General features: G+C 54.4%; 8 protein-coding genes across 8 annotated transcripts; 4 read left to right on the top strand and 4 right to left on the bottom strand.

Annotated features, from left to right (window-relative positions):
• Positions 1-764: 764 nt before the first annotated feature.
• On the bottom strand, positions 765-1452 carry CC84DRAFT_1215957 (uncharacterized protein; the record flags this gene model as incomplete). The annotated part of the gene is made up of 2 exons (XM_018182757.1): positions 765-1294; positions 1350-1452. The coding sequence occupies 2 exons, from the start codon at positions 1450-1452 to the stop codon at positions 765-767; spliced, it is 633 nt and encodes a 210-aa protein (XP_018037302.1).
• Positions 1453-2709: 1257 nt separating this feature from the next.
• On the bottom strand, positions 2710-3754 carry CC84DRAFT_1186052 (short chain dehydrogenase/reductase; the record flags this gene model as incomplete). Its single annotated transcript, XM_018180836.1, has 5 exons — positions 2710-2754; positions 2806-2827; positions 2884-3146; positions 3236-3458; positions 3507-3754. The coding sequence occupies 5 exons, from the start codon at positions 3752-3754 to the stop codon at positions 2710-2712; spliced, it is 801 nt and encodes a 266-aa protein (XP_018037301.1).
• A 705-nt stretch (positions 3755-4459) lies between these two features.
• CC84DRAFT_631060 (uncharacterized protein) lies at positions 4460-5109 on the top strand. Its single transcript, XM_018186947.1, has 2 exons — positions 4460-4701; positions 4751-5109. Exons 1-2 carry the CDS (start codon positions 4546-4548, stop codon positions 4913-4915), a joined length of 321 nt encoding a protein of 106 aa, XP_018037300.1. The 5' UTR covers positions 4460-4545; the 3' UTR covers positions 4916-5109.
• Positions 5110-5135: 26 nt separating this feature from the next.
• CC84DRAFT_1163218 (uncharacterized protein) lies at positions 5136-6342 on the bottom strand. The gene is made up of 2 exons (XM_018178205.1): positions 5938-6342; positions 5136-5846 (listed from the first exon to the last, which is right to left on the bottom strand). The coding sequence occupies exons 1-2, from the start codon at positions 5990-5992 to the stop codon at positions 5419-5421; spliced, it is 483 nt and encodes a 160-aa protein (XP_018037299.1). The 5' UTR covers positions 5993-6342; the 3' UTR covers positions 5136-5418.
• A 644-nt stretch (positions 6343-6986) lies between these two features.
• Positions 6987-9073, top strand: CC84DRAFT_1186050 (arginine-tRNA-protein transferase 1; the record flags this gene model as incomplete). Its single annotated transcript, XM_018180835.1, has 6 exons — positions 6987-7011; positions 7617-7692; positions 7758-7820; positions 7866-7988; positions 8036-8906; positions 8954-9073. 6 exons carry the CDS (start codon positions 6987-6989, stop codon positions 9071-9073), a joined length of 1278 nt encoding a protein of 425 aa, XP_018037298.1.
• A 256-nt stretch (positions 9074-9329) lies between these two features.
• On the top strand, positions 9330-10340 carry CC84DRAFT_1089761 (uncharacterized protein; the record flags this gene model as incomplete). The annotated part of the gene is made up of 3 exons (XM_018174324.1): positions 9330-9363; positions 9415-9630; positions 9679-10340. 3 exons carry the CDS (start codon positions 9330-9332, stop codon positions 10338-10340), a joined length of 912 nt encoding a protein of 303 aa, XP_018037297.1.
• Positions 10341-11375: 1035 nt separating this feature from the next.
• CC84DRAFT_1204578 (uncharacterized protein) lies at positions 11376-15417 on the top strand. Its single transcript, XM_018181914.1, has 3 exons — positions 11376-11493; positions 11736-15075; positions 15127-15417. Exons 2-3 carry the CDS (start codon positions 11766-11768, stop codon positions 15150-15152), a joined length of 3336 nt encoding a protein of 1111 aa, XP_018037296.1. The 5' UTR covers positions 11376-11493; positions 11736-11765; the 3' UTR covers positions 15153-15417.
• An 819-nt stretch (positions 15418-16236) lies between these two features.
• Positions 16237-16767, bottom strand: CC84DRAFT_1215951 (uncharacterized protein; the record flags this gene model as incomplete). The annotated part of the gene is made up of 1 exon (XM_018182756.1): positions 16237-16767. The coding sequence occupies one exon, from the start codon at positions 16765-16767 to the stop codon at positions 16237-16239; it is 531 nt and encodes a 176-aa protein (XP_018037295.1).
• Between the last annotated feature and the right edge of the window lie 1537 nt (positions 16768-18304).

Raw genomic sequence — 18304 nt, 5'->3', positions numbered from 1 at the left:
TTGTATGGAACATAATCAACCATCTAATATAGCACACTTTGCCGCACCAGTCGGACAGCATGGAGAGGTAGCTTGCGACCAACGATGTCGGCAGAAGCGACCGTAGTGCGGTCTTCTCGATCTGCACTGGACAGTTCCAACATCTTAGGAAAGCGCAGAGTTGGAGGACGAGGATGGGGATCCGGAGAGAGTGTGTCGGGCGCTCGAGGTACGTTAGTTTGATGAGGTCTGGGGGGCCAAAGTATATCACGGGTAGCTGTAAGATTGATGTAATAGGCGGACGACCGGGATAGGTAGCTGGATGATCAGGAGAGGTAGTCGCAGAATTGTGAAGAAGAAGCCGATGAAGACTTGCGGCGGTATGAGCATCACCAATTTCTCCCAAAAATCCATTGCCGTTGATATTGAGGTGCAGCAGTATAAGAGATGACCCGTGGCCATTAAGTATGAAGTCGTCAAAGTATTGTCGTGCGCTAGGGGCTTGCAACCATGGAACTCAAGCAGCCCCTACCCTTCATGCTAACCGCCGCGCCTATCGAATACCCAAACGATCCACGGTATCACCTATAGCAATTGCCCACCATTCTTCAACCCCATGAAAACACATTTTTGGCGTTGTGCAATGTGGTCTGATTTGACGTTTTTCCACTGAGACCAGGGCGTAAAATATCTACAAGAACGAGCTACGGAGCCAATCTCTCTCCTCAGACCCACCCAACGGGCACTACTTCTCAACAGATCCAGCCGCCTGCACCATACACCCCCTACGAGCACTGTCCCCAGCTCTTTTGGCACCAGTTCGCCGCGCCACAGAAATCCGTTCCCTTTCCGCAGAAGTTGCTACCAGAGCAGCACAGCCCACTGCCACACTTCTTGTTCACGATCGGCCCACAGGTCTCACCCTCGCCCGAAACACCCGGCACACCCGTCGGCTTCGCAGGCTTGTTCTCAGAATCGCACTTTCCAAACCCGGCCTGGCATCCCGTTCCACAGTACAGATTCTGGTCCTGGATATCGTTCTTGGGCCCGCAGTGGCCAGCCGACGAGCAGCAGCGGTAGAAGTACCCGCCGAGTCCGGCGCCAGGACAGGATACGCCACCCTGAGCGTGGCCGCAAACGTCGATGACGGGGATTTTGGAGGCGTAGGGGGCAGAGGTGGAGGAGGCCTTAGCGGAGGTCTTGAGGGTGGTGGTGGTGCCGGTGGCGCAGGAGGAGCCTTTGCCTGAGAAGGCCTTCAGGCAGGTCTTGGGGTCGCAGTAGGCGGCGCCTGTGTCGCACCAGCCGTATTGGCTACCTGGAGAGGTCAGTTTTTTGGTAGGCGAGGTGGGAGTGATAGGGAGAAGACGTACAGCATTTTCCGGCAGCGCAGACGGCGTTGCTGTATTTGGGGCCGCAGTTCTGGGCCACGGCGACAGTGGCCAGCGAGAGCAGAGCGAGGGCGAAGGCGCGCATTATGATTATAAAGTATAGTAGTATTAATACGATGAAGATGTTCGTAGACTGAGGACGTAAAGCGAGTGAATAGTCTGAAGATGATGGACAACAACGACAAGTCTTCGAAGCAGAGAAAAGCCTTCCTCCGCACTGGTCAAGCTCCTCTTTAACCCCCAGCAGTCCCACCCACTGTCGTGCTAGTTCTATTGACGAGAGCCACACCCCCGCCCCCTACCAGAGGTTCCCCTGGAGTCGCGCCAACAACGACACTCAAGCGCGGGGCTAGCAGCTGCACCAGCCCCAGCAGCCATCTAGCTTCCGCTAGCGAAGCTGTATTTCAGCCTTCGGTGCCGGGTGGCGCCCCATTCGAGCTGCGGTGGGCGGGGAGCTGCGGTGCAGTGTTCAAATTTTGGAGAAATGGTGTCGCTCGAACAGGGATGGCGCCGTTAGCACGCTCGTATAAAGTCTAAGCGCGCCCCTTTAATTGTCAGAATAGGAAATGGCGAGGTAAACTAGCGCTAGGTTTCCTCCCACCACTCCCCAAATAAACATGTCGTCTTCCGGGTATCCATGTGGAGACGACGTTGCGACATCTAGATCCCCAGCCTATCCATACAATCGGTACCGGTATATGGTGGTAGTCACCCACGTCGACCACGAGCACGCGGTGCCTCATCGTACAATTGATCATTCTTACCGCCTCGCGCGCGCCGTTCAATTGACATGCACCACGTGCGTGCGGCGCGGCACGCATCGTTGCGCCGAGTTGCCACTCGGCTCCGCGATGTGGATTTTGCTGCAGGGTGGGACCTAGTTGACACGAGCGTTTTTGACAAGATCGCAGCAGGGATTCCAGGCATTCGACAGATTTTCTGGAACGAGCGGATCGGGGAGTGTGAGTATGGGATTGAATTTACAGAAGATGCATTCAATGAGCTTGTCGGTAATGAGGGTGACTGCGATTGTCCATGCAGATCACTAGTTTGGTTCGCACATGTAGAACTGCGGCTGGAGATGTAAGCGAACGTTGCATTGTTCGACGCTATTGAAGTATCCCGGTTGATGTGGTGAAACGATAACACGACGAAACGATATTGTAGGGACTGGTATTATGTGAGGCAGTATGCCGTGTTCATTGCTCGTAAATCGTCATATACGCTCTTTAGCTCGTTCATACGAGCCGTCGCTATAGTAAAGTCGTGCCTTTGTGACACATGTGAATCAAACTTCTTCGGAAAATAGCAACGCAGAGTTGCTCTTGAAATCAGTCTACGTCTACTGTCCAGCCTGGATCAGGTAGTCGCCATCGACAGGGATTGTCTGCAAGAAGCATGTCAGCTGTCAATTGCGTAGTTTCGAAACGATTATTACCTGTCCGTTGAGGTACTGGCAGCTGGCACAGAAGAGCACTGCAGCAGCCATATCGCGATCGTTTCCGGGCGGCCTGACGGCAATCCCTCCTTGTGCTCCTTTGGTATCTCGCTTTTCTGGTTGTCATTTCTGCTCTCTCCGGTAGTCATCTCACTGGGAAACACATCAGGTGCGATGCTGTTCACACAAATCTTGAAACCCATCTGCGCAATCTCAGACGACAGCATCCGGTTCAGATGGATCTGTGCTGTCTTGCTGGCGTTGTAGCTGTAGTGGTCTTGTGAGATCTTGACGAGCCCTGAGATGCTGGTGATGTTGATGACGGTACCGCTGTAGCCATGCTGGTGCTCAGAAGAGTTGATTGTGTGAGTAACGCGCATAAAATTGATTCTATGGAGGTGGGCGTGTATATATACACGCCCGCAGACACTATCTGCAAGTAGGGTAGGAATGCAGTAGTCATCATGAAAGGTCCGACGACGTGGGTGGTGTATACTGAAGTCCACTCGTCGACTGATGTGGGGTCTAGAAGGTGCTCGCGCATCGCTTCAGGAGTGTCGTGCTTTGTCTCAGTCTTGCCGGGTGCAATTCCGGCATTGTTGACGAGGATGTCGAGGTACTTTTCGCGCGACTCAACCTCCCTGACAAATTTTCTACACAAGTCAGCACACTATACACTGGCATTACTCGCACAAACTTACCGTACGCCTTCCTTGCTCGCAGCATCGCCCTGAAGCGGAATGATTTCGCCAGCAATGTCTTTGCCATGCACCTCTGCGACCTTCTCCAGCTTCTCTTCAGTCCTGCCGACAATATACACTTTAGCACCGTTCACAGCCAGTGCCTGCGTGATCATCAGGCCAATGCCAGATCCGCCGCCAGTCACAAGGGCGACCTTGTCCTTGACATTGAAGACCTGTCCAAGCTGCAGATCAGCATTGTTGGACATGCTGAAATATGAGCGTTTGAGTTGAGTATGAGCTGGATTGTGTGTTATTCGTATGTTTGCGAGTATAGCTTTCTTTGGTGAGGGGTTTGTGGGCGTTGATATATACATGCGTCTTGCGTGACGAGTGGCTAACGTCAGGCAGATGCGCTGCAGCGAGGGAGCAGACGAACGTGTCAGACGAAAAGTATTAAAGAGGAGCACCATTATGGATCTATAAGTTAGCGGGTTACCAGAGGATGCTGTATGGAGAAAACTCCCGTCGCATGTAAACCATGACCATGATATATTAAGCGGAGAACAACAGTGGACTGGCGGCACAAGGCTTGCTGTACGTGAGCGTTACGTCATTGCTCTCCCAATACACCACGTTACGCGTTGCCTCGAATGGACTCAATGCAGTATGCTGAGTGTTTGTTGCTTAGTTGATCAGGCATGAGGATTCCAGCTGGAACCCAGGAGAACGCGCTGTCACGTGTGAGCATTAGCGCTAGCTAGATTTGGATCTGGATCTGGATGAGCCCAAATGGGAGACTTTGATGTAACTTCAAGTGAAAATTCTTCTAAAATGCACGATACTTGGATAACGCTATGGCATTACACGGCCATAGTCCTTACTGAGTTGGCTTTGCAAATATGGTGGAAATCACACTGCTCGGAGAGCACTTCGCGCTAGGAAGCCATTCCGAGTTCGTACTTTAGACCAGAGTAGGAGGCCGGTCATATGTGAGAGCACAGGTCAGTTTAAATTCATGTGTCGGTGGAAATACGGCGAGTAGTTCGTAGTCCGTGCAATGCCATTGTTTGAACCGGGTGGCGGGAGGACGTTGCAATCGCGGTTCAAAGCCGAGCCGAAAGTGTGGCTTATGTGTAGAATTGAAGGACATACGTGTAAAGGGTCGATTGGGCAGATGATGACTGTTCGTGGGTGTCCGTTCGTCGGCCTAGGAGTCCGAGAAGCTTTCCGGTGAGCTCGAGGAGGGCTAACAGGTGATGCAGAAGAACAAATGCACCCTGGATATGCGGTGGCACCGAGAAGCTCTCGACCTTACCGATGGGCGCTCAAATAGGAAAGCCGATGTCGAGTTGACGGAGCGTGTGACTTGTCCCCACAGGAGCTGGACACTTGGCAGCCATGCAAAGATATTGCTCGTCTGTAGTTGATCATGTTCGAACTTAGTCATAGGGTGAAGGTCCGTCATTGTACATAGTACCGAGCAGATGTTCGGAGAGTCGCGCGAGGCGTCTGAAGTCGCATGTATTGAGGCACTCCTCGGATCTGGCACAAAGTGCCTGTACTGTTGACCTACCGCTCGTACACGTTCTGTTGAGTTGGGCAGCCATGCATTTCACTGCGAATTGGAATCAGTGCACTGAAGAGGTTATGCGATCAATGGCATCGGCTAGCCTTCATTCTGCGAGTTGATGTCTCGACTTCGGTATGCTGAAAACCTACACACATGCCTGCCCTCTAATAGTCGAGCACAGCCTCCGACGCCCATTGTGCAAATCAAAACCCATCCCTTGTCTATGACCTCTGACTTTTAGTGAACCTGTGTCGCATGCATTACATGAATAGAAAAATCGGCCGCCCAACGAAATGGATGCATCTCCGTGCGGTTGAGGAAACCACCCGTGGTACTAACATCGAGCACCGACTCCTTCTCCTACCGGTGCATCGTACATCGATCGAGCGCGTCAAGCAACTCGGGCCTGTCCGCCAAGGCCTGTCGGGCCTGCTGGTAGGTAAACCACTGTCGCGAGCGCTTGTGCATCTCTGGCCACTGGGCCTCTTGCCTCTCGACGGTCGCTTCGAAGAAATGATATGAGGCCTTGGGGGCCTGAGCGGTGAGCTGGTCGGGTCTCCGCCGCTCGGCGATAAGACCCAGGTCGTAGTTCACTTTGACGATGATGCCGGCCTCCTCCCAGGCTTCGCGTTTGGCGGCATCCTGGGCGGTGGCTTCGTCTGTCTCCCAGCCGCCCTTGGGGAGAACCCAGCCGCCGCGCCGGGTGGACTGGATGAGAAGCACGTAGTATTTGTCGGAAGAAAGCGGAACAATGCCGGCGACGAGCCGCTCGCCTTGGGAGCCGTACCCTGGAGGTCGGTCAGGATTTCGAATTTGGAGGTGGTGCCAAATCTCCGCCGGCCATTCGGCGAGGGAAGATGCGACAAGAGAGAGACTCACGCTGATTCGTGCGGCCGGTGCGTGACTGCATGGAGAGCTGCTGGGCGGTCGCCATATTGGCCGAGGTACCTCAAGAAACCTAACGAGCGACGCAGGTGGCCGGCCGCGAGCTCAGGGCAGCACCACTAGGCGAGGCAGCAGCGACGTGCAAAGGAGAGACGGGGCCCCGCAGTGAATGGGGCGTGAGCGAGCACAGCACAGCACAGCACGGCACAGCAAGAGGGCGGGCAGGAAGGCAGTGGCTGTAGCTGGGCGCCGTGTGCGTGGTGAAGGGTGAGTCAACGGAGGGAACAAGGCTGCGCTCAGTCCCGCGGGGGACGGGGCTGAGGATGCTGGAGAGACCTGCGCAGGGAGAAGAGGGCGAGCATCGTGGATTGTGTATGTGTTTTAGGTGATTCGGTCAGGGTCCGTAGTAAAAAAATGTGGGAGACTAGGGCGCGCGGTAGCCCATCACCGCTCGTCACAGCACGCCCGCCCGACTGGTCCGCTGCCGCCAAGCGGACGGCCGACAGGGGCTTCTACACGGAGAGAGACAAAGAGGGATACGGGCGAGCCCTCTTGCTCTGGAGCGCTAGAAGCTCTGCGCGCTGCAGCGTGCAGTCGGCGCGGGGCACGCGAGGCACTGTCGCGGCGGGCAGCGCCTGCCATGACGTGGGCCCTGCTGGCCATGGGTATTTGAACCTTCGCGGGCGCCCAGTAGCAGGCGCATCTGCGGCCTCGTGAAGACGCTGATCGGATCGCTGGAGCTGCGTGGCATCCGCGGCACGAAAACGACGCCCAGGGCTGCATCTCCAACGTCGTCGGCGTTGGGCCTCGTCGCCGCGCACCTCCTCCCCGCGCCAGTCATTCACCTCTGTCACGGCGGGACGAGACGAGTCGAGCGCCATCACCTCCGCCGCCAGACGCCGCGTAGCACACGACACTCGCGGTGCCGCCCGGCCTGCCTCGCGCAACGGCTCCAGCGCGCGTCGACCGTCTGCAATCCCTCCACCGCCAACCGCCCGAGCTGCCCCCACCGCCGCGCCCGCTCCCACGCTTATGCTGCCCTCATGCAGTCCCTTGTGACGCCCTTCGGTACGTTCTGCTCCAACCACCGGGCTCGTCCGAGGCTCGTGCCCCTCTGCCGTGCCCTGGCTGGCTTCCTGGACGCTCCATGCTTCGCCGCTGGCACTGCTCGACACGGTGCTGATTTATGTTCCACCGCTAGGCTACAGCGCTGAGTCCTGCGGATACTGCAAAGATGCCTCCACGGGCCACCGCACCCCGAATTCTCGTAAGTCAACATTTCCCGGCCGCTGCCGTGGGCTGTCCGCCGCAGTGCCCAATGTCGGACACATGGCATTGGTGCGGAGCATTTGGCTGCGAAGCCCAGCGACACCTTCGCATTCATTCCGTGTCAGTCCACGATGAATGTTCCCACCCACGTGCAGCACCCGCACCACCCCACCAAAGACTCAAGCCAGCCGTACATCAGGCTATCCCGGTCCGAAGCAAAGCGGTCGCCAAGCGCGCCATCTGCCGACCGCTACCCATCCATCGTGTAGCTGCTGGATACGCTGTCAATCCCCTTCGCGAGACGTCACTTCTTCCATCTCCATGCTAGCCTGTTCGCCCGCGGGTCAAGTCGGAAGGCGGCAAAAATCATACCATGTAATTACTGACTGTTATTACATAATCAGGAGCAAGCTACTACTTCTCCTCCAAATCCTTGACCGTCGACGTCTATCAAGGACTGGTGGATCGCGGTTGGAGACGGTAAGCCCAGCAACGCCTGCACAACATCCCGCCGTCAAGCTTTGCTTTTGCTGAACGATCCACAGATCCGGGACTGTCTTCTACAAGCCGGACGTACTGCGTCACTGCTGCCCTCACTATACTATACGGTCGGTTTGCAGTCTTCCCTGCCCTTCGCGTCTGACTTTCTTCAGACTGCCCGTGGCATCTTTTGCACCCACCAGAGACCATCGACAAGTCATCAACCGCTGGAACAGGTTCGTGCTTGGAGACGAGTACTCGAAAGAGGCCGCCAAGCTATACCCTAAATCGAAAGCGTGAGTCCACCAGTACATGAGATGGTCATGTTCTCATCAATGGCCAGGGACAAGGCCAAGCAACGTAACGGCTTCGACCTACCTGGCGCGGTACACGAGAGTGAGTATGGCAACATCAAGCGGCCGCCGGAACCTGCACATCGCTTCGAGGTGACACTCGAAGAAGACAAGTTCACAAAGGAGAAGTATGAACTCTTTTCAAACTACCAGCAGCACGTGCACCACGAGAAGCCCTCGGAGATATCACAAAGCGGCTTCAAGCGCTTCCTCTGCGAATCACCGTTGCAGCGACGAACGGCACAAGTGAACGGAAAGATGCAGCAGCTTGGGTCGTACCACCAATGCTATCGACTTGACGGCCGTCTCGTTGCAATGGGCGTCTTAGACCTGCTGCCCCACTGCGTCAGCGGTGTCTACTTCCTCTACCATTCAGACTTTGAAAAGTGGAGCTTCGGTAAGCTGAGCGCTCTTCGCGAGGCAACGCTAGCTTTAGAAGGTGGATACCAGTACTACTATATGGGTTACTACATTCATTCATGCGTCAAGATGAGATACAAGGGCGAATATCGGCCTCAATATGTGTTGGATCCAGAATCTCTGACCTGGGATCCTTTGGAGGGCGAACTCCGCGCACTTCTCGACAAGAAACGTTATGTCTCTCTGTCGAGAGAGCGACGGCTGAAGGAAGCAGTCCAAGGCACCGGTGATGATGCTGTAGAGCCCTCGCAGAACGAGACAGAGCCTGACCCTTGTTCCGATTTCCCGTATCCCACCGCAAAGGAAGCCAGTGACGCGGTGAGCGATGGCGTCTCACTGTTCGACTTGAAAATACCCGGTGTGATGACCGAAGACGAGATCAAGCAGCATCCGCTGGGAGAGCAACGTATCTCAGGCCGGAATCAGATATTCGTAGCAGAGGTGAGTTTCTAGAATGATTCTGGTCGTGCTGTGCCTGACGTCTGCAGGATCTCATGGCTTGGGAAGGTGGTGATATCCGCGACAGGTCTTTCAAAGGCATCACGGCTGAGGTCGTTGCGGTCCTGGGCCCAGATGTTGCGAAGCAAGTCATCATAGGCTTCGGATAGAGATAGACCGTGATCTCATCACTCCAGAATTAAGATGTCACAAACAGCCTGCGGTCGTCTGCACATTGTTTTCTTGATCAGACCATTCATACCAATCTATGCAACAGAGACTGGCCTCGGTATGCTGCGGAACGGTGTATAGCGTGGTCAAGTGGGCTAGCTGCATGCGGGATGGCCTGCCAAGCACGACGTCTGCTCCTCCCTCGGTGCGCTTTATTTGTTGTGCCGCACCACCGCATGCTCCCGATATACCAACATGTCTGAAATCACCCTCGTCGTGCGCCCTCGTGGTATGTATGGTAGCCGGAGGATCCAATACTCTCGCAGCTGACTTCATGCAGGCCGCCCGATCAAAAATCTCCCGGACACGATCACAGTGCAGGCAGACGGAGTGGCCAGCCAGATTCACCAGAAGATCGCAGACGCCTCCAAATTCTCCATTCACCGCTTGAGGGTCACGAAGGGCAGCGATGGCTCGCCAATCCCCAACACCAAGGAGGCAACGGTCCATGAAACGGGCTTGAGGAATAAGAGCGCTATTGACGTGAAGGACCTGGGTGCGTGACACCAATTGTGCCTCGCTTACCCGCTAACATCAACGGCAGGCCCCCAGATCTCATGGCGGACCGTCTTCATTATCGAATACCTCGGACCTCTCCTCATTCACCCGCTCGTGTACTACGGGCGCCCTCTGATCTATGGCAGCTCGGAGGCCCCGTCAGAACTCCAGAAGATCACCATGGTCATGTGTGTACTGCACTTCTTGAAGCGCGAGTACGAGACCTTGTTCGTGCACCGCTTCTCAGCCGCCACGATGCCCGCACGCAACATCTTCAAGAACAGCGCACACTACTGGATCTTATCTGGCATCAATCTGGCCTACTGGGCCTACGCTCCGTGGGCGCCCACCGCCGGCAAATCGAACCCGCTCATCACTTACGCCGGTATCACCCTCTTTGCCGTCGGCGAGGTGCTCAACTTCTACACGCACATTGTGCTTAAGAACCTGCGGCGTCCTGGCACCACCGAGCGGGGCATTCCCAGAGGCATCGGTTTCAGTCTGGTCACATGCCCAAACTACTTCTTCGAGATTATGGCGTGGATTGGCGTATCGCTTGTGAGCTGGAGTCTCAGCACCGTGTTGTTCCTCGTGATTGCGGGCGCGCAGATGGGTGCCTGGGGCAAGAAGAAGGAGCGCAGGTACCGTAGTGAGTTCGGCGACAAGTACAAGAAGAAGCGATATGCGATCTTCCCCGGTATCTTCTGAGCTATTCCCTCGGTCCTCGGCAGTGGGCAGCTGCGTCCCACAGCTGGAAGATGTCTTTGAAGGACGCAATGCGATTGGAGGACTACATATCGATGAATGGTAGTCGGGAGGCAAGGCTGATCCATAGGCTGCACAGCAGACGTAAGATTGGTGGCATGTTCGCATGAGCAGGTCCACCGCCATGCATGCGCCATCCGTTCATGGACCATGTCTGGCGGTATGTAATTAGCAGCCACGTCGCACAAGATCGACGACACTGCCCACACAGCACGTAGACATTATTGAAGGCGCGTCCATCATTCCTCCCATCCGCACATCGTTGGTCGCATCTCTGCGCTCGGCGCCATAGAGAAGGCGACCTTGCAGATACGAGCCGCACAGGGCTGGCGGTCAACATCACCCCACCCCCAAAATGCTGAAGCCACTGCCTTTCACACCGAACTTGGTCCGTTTCTCAGCCGCCGTCGCCTTCTTTCAGGCACGCGATCCGGCTTGCCAGGCATCGTTGCCGTCGCGCCGCGCTTCGCTGCTGCATCCAAACCGTGCTTCGCCGAGACCTGGCTGGGTATCGCTTCACCCGCATCCGGCCAACGTCTGGCAAGTTGGGATGGCGCGAGCACAAGAGCAGCTGCAAGTTCGCGCGCCAGTAACGCGGCCTGCGGTCTTCCAGCTAATCCCGCGACCATGATTGGCCGCCGTGGCGAGCCGAGGGCCCCTCTTGAACTGGTGGTGGGGACGCGGTCTGCGTCCCTCAGCTGGCGGGCTGAGGTACAGGGTCTGGAGGCTGAATCGGCGGAGGCAGTCAGCCACGGCACACGGTTTCTGGCTAGGCTGGACCGCGGAAGGGACCGCGGAGGAGGTGTATAAGAGATGGGTGTGCCTGAGCTTGGGGTGAGGCGTTGACTTGCTGTGCTGTGCTGGTTGTTGCGATTGTGCATTTCTAGCGAGCGAGCGAGCACGATACCCCTGTCCAATCCATCGATCGATCGTTGTGCTTTTTATATCAGCCTTGCGGAGTTCGCTGCACGTCTGTCAGTCAGCTTGGGACGTCATTGAGTATCGTCGGACGTTGTGCGAAGAAGTGAGCTTACACTCTAGCTTGGTCTGAGAACTCGACTATTTGATACTTGCATTCGTGAGGTCGATTTTGAAGGTATGTTAGCTTTTGTATACCCCTCATTTCGAGCATTGTCCTATGGGGAGGAATCTCGATTTATATGCCACAGTAGTGCCGTTTTTGGTGTTACCGGTACTTCCGTTTCTTTCGTCCGGCCTTGTTTGGAAGGGAAGGTCAGGAACGTTATAACCCATTTCCGTCCAGAGCTTGTGCTCGAGTTCGAACACGTCAATATATGACGAATGGCCAGAACGATACTAACTCTGTAAAACTCTCAGGCGCATACATAACTCCCATCTACTGCCACCATGTCTTTGAATACATATCAGAGCCACGTCGACACGCGACCTGGCACTACGCCACCTAAACCAGACGAGCTCTCTGAACTCGATAAGTTGGCAAAGAAGGTCGGCGGCCCGTTCAAGAAATTCGCCAGCGTCGTAGGTGCATCTCTGGCGGCCGTGCCTACTGGGACAGGAGACGGCTCCAAGCTGCAGCCCGAGCCTACCGATGAGAGCGAGGCATTGAAGAGAATTCAAGGCAATTTGCGAGACTTATCGCATTTGGGCATCACGGATTACAAGACGCTTCTGGACATTGGACTAACAAAGGCTACTGGCACACCGCAAGATGACAAAGACTACATTATGGAAGCTCTCATCCGCACAGCCGCGGACCTGCCGGACGGCTCGAGGTTGAGGGACAGGCTGACCGGAGAATTCCTAACGCAGCTCTGGAACGATCTCGAGCACCCTCCTCTTTCGTATCTTGGAGCACAGTACCAGTACCGTTCTGCAGACGGTTCGTTCAACAGCCTCGTACACCCACAGCTCGGCGCCGCAGGTACGCCGTACGCCAGAACCGTCAAGCCCAGCATGATGCAGACGCCGTGCCGTCCAGATGCCGGCGTCGTCTTCGACAGCGTCATGACGCGCAAGCATGCGGAGAGGCACCCCAACGAGATCTCCAGCGTGTTGTTCTACCTCGCCTCTATCATCATCCACGACTGCTTCCGAACCGACCACAGGGACTACGCCAACTCGCTCACGTCTTCGTATCTTGATTTGTCGCCGCTCTACGGAAGCAATCAGGACGAGCAGAACCTGATGCGTACATTTGCTGATGGCAAGCTTAAGCCCGATGCTTTCTCCGAGCAGCGACTGCTTTCCTTCCCACCTGGCGTGGCTTGCCTCCTCGTCATGTTCAACCGCTTCCACAACAATGTTGTTACGAATCTTGCCCTCATTAACGAGGGGAATCGTTTTCCCAAGCCCGTGGCCCCGGAAGACGCCAAAGACGAGAAAAAAGCAGAGGCTTACAAGGCACAACTGAAGAAGTACGACAACGATCTCTTCCAAACGGGACGCCTCGTCACATGCGGGCTCTACGTCAATATCATCCTCATCGACTACGTCCGCACCATACTCAATTTGAACAGAACGGATAGCAACTGGCAGCTGAACCCGCGAGCAGATATTAAAGATCTACCGATCGGAGTGGGCAACCAGGTCTCTGCCGAGTTCAACCTGGTATACCGCTGGCACTCGACGCTGTCCACGCGTGACGAAGCGTGGACACAGGACCTCTGGGACGGCATGTTCGGCAAGGGGCGCGACCCCAAGACCGTCAGCAACAGAGAGTTTCTCATGAAGCTCAATGAGGAGTACCAGAAGTCCGAGAAAGACCCGGGGAAGCGCACATTCGCGGGTATCAAGCGCAATGCAGACGGCAGTCTCCCGGACCAGGCCCTCGTCGATATCTTAGTGTCCAGTGTGGAGGACTGCGCGAATAGTTTTGGGCCTAACCGCGTGCCCGCAGTCATGCGCGCGATCGAGGTACTTGGCATCGAACAGAGCCGCGCGTGGAATCTGGGGTCGTTGAACGAGTTCAGGAAGTACTTTGGGCTCGAGCCGCATACCAGCTTCGAGGACATCACAAGCGACAAGTACGTCGCGGAGCAGCTGAAGCATCTGTATGACCACCCGGACAAAGTCGAAATTTATCCTGGGATTGTCGTCGAGGATGCGAAGAAGGCCATGGCTCCGGGGTCTGGGTTGACGCCATCGTACACGGTGTCTAGAGCAGTACTGTCCGATGCCGTGGCTCTGGTCAGGGGTGACCGTTTCTACACGCGCGACTACAACCCGCGCACTCTGACGAACTGGGGTTACGCGCAGGCTGACTCTGACCTTGCCGTCGACAATGGCTGTGTATTTTACAAGCTCTTCCTGACTGCATTCCCTCAGCACTTTTCAAACAACAGCGTATACGCACACTACCCCCTTACCGTGCCGTCGGCGATGAAAGTCGCCCTCGAGGACCCAACCATCAACAAAGCCAACCTTTACGACTTCTCCAGGCCAGTCTACACACCTAAGCCCCTCCCCATCTCCTCCTACGCCGCTGCCTCCACCATCTTGAGAGACCAGGACACGTACAAGGTAACTTGGGGCAAAGCAATGACGTACCTCATGGGCGCGCCAGCCCAGGACTTCATGCTCGCCGGCGATGGCCCCAAGAACAGTATCTCTCGCAGCCTGATGAGTAAAGCTTTGTACGTTGACGGCTGGGAGAAAGAAGTCCGGTCATACTACGCATCTAAAACGGTAAGCCTGCTCAAGTCGCGCAGCGCGAAAATCGCGGATTTCCACCAGGTCGATATCATCCGCGACATCGGAAACCTCGCACATGTACATTTTGCGAGTGAGCTGTTCCAGCTGCCCCTTAAGACGGTCGACGATCCGCATGGCATCTTCACTGAGGCGGAAATGTATCTCCTCATGAGCGGCGTCTTCGCGCTAATCTTCTTCGACGCGGATCCCGTCGCCTCGTTTCCCTTGCACCTCAAGTCCAAGAACGCGGTCAAAGTGCTCGGCGAGTTCGTCGAGAAGAACGTCGAGTTCGTAGCGAAGTTCGGCAAGCTGTCTGAGCTCGCGCACAAGGTGTGGCCAAGAGAGACGAAGCTGAAGAGTTATGGTTTGCATTTTATACAGAGGCTCCTGGAAAGCGGAATGGAGCCCAAGCAGCTTGTGTGGGGCCAGATGCTGGGTACTGCGGGGGGCATGGTAAGCAATCAGGGGTCACTCTTCGCGCAAATCATCGAGTACTTTCTCCTTGGCGACGGGAAGAAACACTGGCCCGAAGTCCAAGCCCTTGCGGCGAAGGAGGACGATGCAAGTTTCGAAAAGCTTTCAAAGTACGTGCTCGAAGCTGGCCGTATCGCAGGTGAAACCGCCGTCCTGCGCGAGGCCGCCAAGGACGCTTCGCTCACGGACGGCGAGATGACGGTAAGCGTGAAGAAGGGCGATAGACTCTTTGTCAACCTGCATGCTGCGTCCCTCGACCCCGCCAAGTTCCCCAACCCCCAGACGCTTGATACCTCGCACACGGCAGAATCCTACATCCACCTTGGCGCGGGACCGCACGCGTGTCTGGGTGCGCCACTGGCGAAGGTAGCGCTCACGGCTATGCTGAAGGAGGTAGCGAAGTTAAAGGGCCTAAGGCCTGCGGCGGGGGCGCAGGGGAAAGTGCATAGTGTCAAGAAAACTGTTGGAGAGGGAGAGGTCTTCCATGGGTATCTGACGGAGGTGTGGGATGGCTACTGGCCGTTTCCTTGTGGTGAGTACTTCCCTATTCAATTGAGAGAGGGCGTATGCTGACGCTTTGCAGCACTGAAGGTCAACTGGGATGAGTGAGGCGAATTATTGCGGGAAGTGTGAGGAACAGTGCAGTAGGTGAGACGTTAGGAGCTTAGAAAGAGATATGGCACGTAGAGACAACGGATTCGTTTCGTTGGTGTTGTTTTTCCGTATGAGCCAAGTAGCTGATTCACACAATGGCACCCCAGTGGTTAAAATTGGTGAAAGTCTAGTGTGGTTGAACAAGCTTCCAATGCATGACAGGCTGGTAGCTACGCTTCCCAATGGCTTACTACTCTGTTGCTCGAGCGTGAGAGTCAGCCCTTGCTTGTTATTTCAAGCTCCTCTATCATCTGTTTGTAATCGAATCAACAACACCACTCAAAGCATTCAAGACTAGTTTGGACCTCTTTGATTTCGATGATTTGCATCCGCCCATACTCGCGTAGCTGTTGTTTCAATTTGTTCGTAATCAACCTTATAATAAGCTGGTCTGGCCGCAACAACAATGTAAGTAGCTGTGATAATCCGCAGCACAAGATCCGCTCACCCAGCACACAAAAATGGTTTTCGAGCAGCCAACGCCCCAGGAGGACTGATGTGCAGCGCGAGAGAAGAGGATATAAATACCGGCAACCCCGGTTTTACGGGCGAAGGGTTGAGCCGCGGGCAGGGATCCGCTGGCGGAGGGAGGAAACTTGGAAACGCTGATGACTGTCTCGTTCTCTGAATATTTCGCATTGGTTGTCACGGTTTCAAATAGCTTTTCTGCCCTTTTATTGGAGCAAGGCTCGTGATAATCAATCTTTCGTTTGCAAAGTTTGTGAGGTACTTGGGTTGAGCCGGGCCCATGATTCCAGTCCAGACACCACTATTTAATAACAGGTCCTTGTGGATTCACTGCATATTCAGAGGCTTTCCTATCCTCAGCATTTGTAAATTGGTACATGATGCACCGAAGAAAGAGCCCGCACAGGAGGTCGCTTGGAAAAGATCACAAATGCCGGTTTGATTCCTCGTTCGCTTCCATCATCTCATCAGATTAGCTAATCATATGCAGGGGACTGAGGATCATTTTATCACATCATTTCATGTGCATGCCGGCTAGACAATATGAATGGTATGTACACCGTCCTGGTGTTTAAGGCTGGACAGGTTTTGCTTTCATAATCTCCTTTCCCTGCGCCAGCAGCAGTGGTGTCTTGTCCACTTGGTGCGGAATCACTACTTCATTTACCACACCAATTCTCTTAAAGATCCCGCTCTCCGGATCTACGATACGCAGCTTCAATGCTTCTGCCATAAAGTCTTCGTGGTTTGCTGTTGGCATGTAATGAAGACGGCCTTTAGCATTGTCGTAAGGGAAGTGTCCAGCGTCGGATGTAGGAACCTCAATGCTGGCATATAACTCCGCTTGCTCTGGGGTACAGCTCCGGATTGTCACTGGATTAGTGAATTTCGTTCGGTCGACGTGTAATTGCCATGACCCAACTCCAAGCTCCCTTACGTCTCGCTCGTCGCAAGACACAGGCACTGGCATCAGCCGTCCTCTTACCTCCAACCAACCGCCTTTGACACGATCCATAATTTCATCTGTCTCATATTGAAGGACCACATCCATGATGCCGAAGAACACCATAATGTTCTTAAATGTATCAGAGTTCATCCACATGATAGTGCCGTCGACCACTGCCCAGGACCATGTAGGGTTCAATAGACAAAGAGACAAGGTCTTTCAGCATATCTGATACGGGGAACTTATCGATGTTTTGCTATAGAAGATTTCTCTCTAGATGAATACGCCACATTCCTGCAATGTACTTATTTTCCGTGAAAATGGACATATGTTTCGCGATGCCGGCCAACGCAACAAGTTTATCGAGAGGGTTCGTGAGATAACTAGTAGAATAAACTTCCATTGCTATTAACCAGGCATTGTGCACCTTGTCTATGCTGGCCTGCTATAGCGCGAAATGTATATTGTTCCTACCGCTCGTGATCACCAAGAAGTACTTTGAATTGATTGAGAGATCCGTCGCCATTGTGCCCAGGCCAATCATGAAGATAAATTTGTCGCGCTGGATAACTCTCGCCGGCTCTGAGATCTCGACATCCCCCGAATATCTGACTGGGGCCAAAATATAGGACCCGCGATGAAAGCAGCCTCTACTTAGAGGCCCAGCTGCGCGTATTGAGATCGCACCCGGCCACGTTCTCCCTCCACAGCTGATCACGTCTGATCGTGCATTCTGCAACTTTAGTATCAGCGTTGAAGCATTCAATACGAACCTTGACTGTGGGACCGTATAGACGCGAGGGATCTGGGTGAGGAAGCCTGAAAGTCCTCCTGCAGCAGAAGCAGAGGGAGAGACAGGGGAGAGGAGAGGCAGAGGTAGGTTGATAAGTGATCGTGAGTACACTTGATGCATGAAACATGCCTCATGTAGCCCACTCGGAGAGATCATCCGCGTCTTGTGTGATACAGAGCGAATCGAGCCATAAAAAGCGGATGCTAAGGCGCAAGGTTACAAAAATTGCATCCGCGAAAGTCGGCGGCAGCTCGTAAATTACACTATTTCGCGACAATGCATTTAGGTTATTTTGCGTGAGTTTTATGAAATTTCTATCACTCCAATCATGGCTCAGAGAGGCTACGGCCCGTTTGGCTGTTCATGCGCCGTGTCTATCATGCGGATGTTAGTACGGTCATGCTCAACGGATTCGAGATACAATAAACGCGGCTGTTCCCTCAACGTAGATCGTAGCAGTCATGAATATATGTCGAGAGCGAGTGATTCAGCGCCACTTTAACCAGACACATCACACCTTTTGATTCGTGTGATGTTTTCTTCCTAGGTATATACAAAACAAATCTCTCTCACGTTCGGGGAAGTTGCCGCCACAGGACGAGACACACATAGCAGTCTTGTTTTGACGAGACCTTGACAGTAACTGGAGTTTGATGGTAACCAAAGAATAGCCAATCGTTCAAGTCTGGCACGGGGGGCTCCCCTTCCGCTGGTACTTCGTTCCGCTGGAACTGGAGCACGCCTAAGCAGATATCGCACGGGAGCGGCGCCATGGCGAATGGAATGGAAACTAGAAAACAAGTGACGTGGGGGTGTCTCCTCGACGACTTCTTCCAGAGTACAAGTAGACGAAGAAGATAGAGTAGCGAGCAGGGTGATTATAGGCTCTGGCCAGATAAC

Source organism: Paraphaeosphaeria sporulosa (assembly GCF_001642045.1).
Source record: "Paraphaeosphaeria sporulosa strain AP3s5-JAC2a unplaced genomic scaffold CC84scaffold_4, whole genome shotgun sequence".
Classification (NCBI taxonomy): Eukaryota; Fungi; Ascomycota; class Dothideomycetes; order Pleosporales; family Didymosphaeriaceae; genus Paraphaeosphaeria; species Paraphaeosphaeria sporulosa.
The sequence above is the reverse complement of the archived record's forward strand: the minus strand, read 5'-3'. Positions and strand labels throughout refer to the sequence as shown.

Coding starts and splice junctions, on each gene's coding strand:
- CC84DRAFT_631060 (XM_018186947.1), top strand. CDS start 4,546: ATGCCATTGTTTGAACCGGGTGGCGGGAGGACGTTGCAATCGCGGTTC. Junction 4,702..4,750: donor GTCCGTTCGTCGGCCTAGGA/GTCCGAGAAGCT, acceptor CAGGTGATGCAG/AAGAACAAATGCACCCTGGA.
- CC84DRAFT_1163218 (XM_018178205.1), bottom strand. CDS start 5,992: ATGGCGACCGCCCAGCAGCTCTCCATGCAGTCACGCACCGGCCGCACG. Junction 5,847..5,937: donor CACCGGCCGCACGAATCAGC/GTGAGTCTCTCT, acceptor ACCGACCTCCAG/GGTACGGCTCCCAAGGCGAG.
- CC84DRAFT_1204578 (XM_018181914.1), top strand. CDS start 11,766: ATGTCTTTGAATACATATCAGAGCCACGTCGACACGCGACCTGGCACT. Junction 15,076..15,126: donor CTACTGGCCGTTTCCTTGTG/GTGAGTACTTCC, acceptor GACGCTTTGCAG/CACTGAAGGTCAACTGGGAT.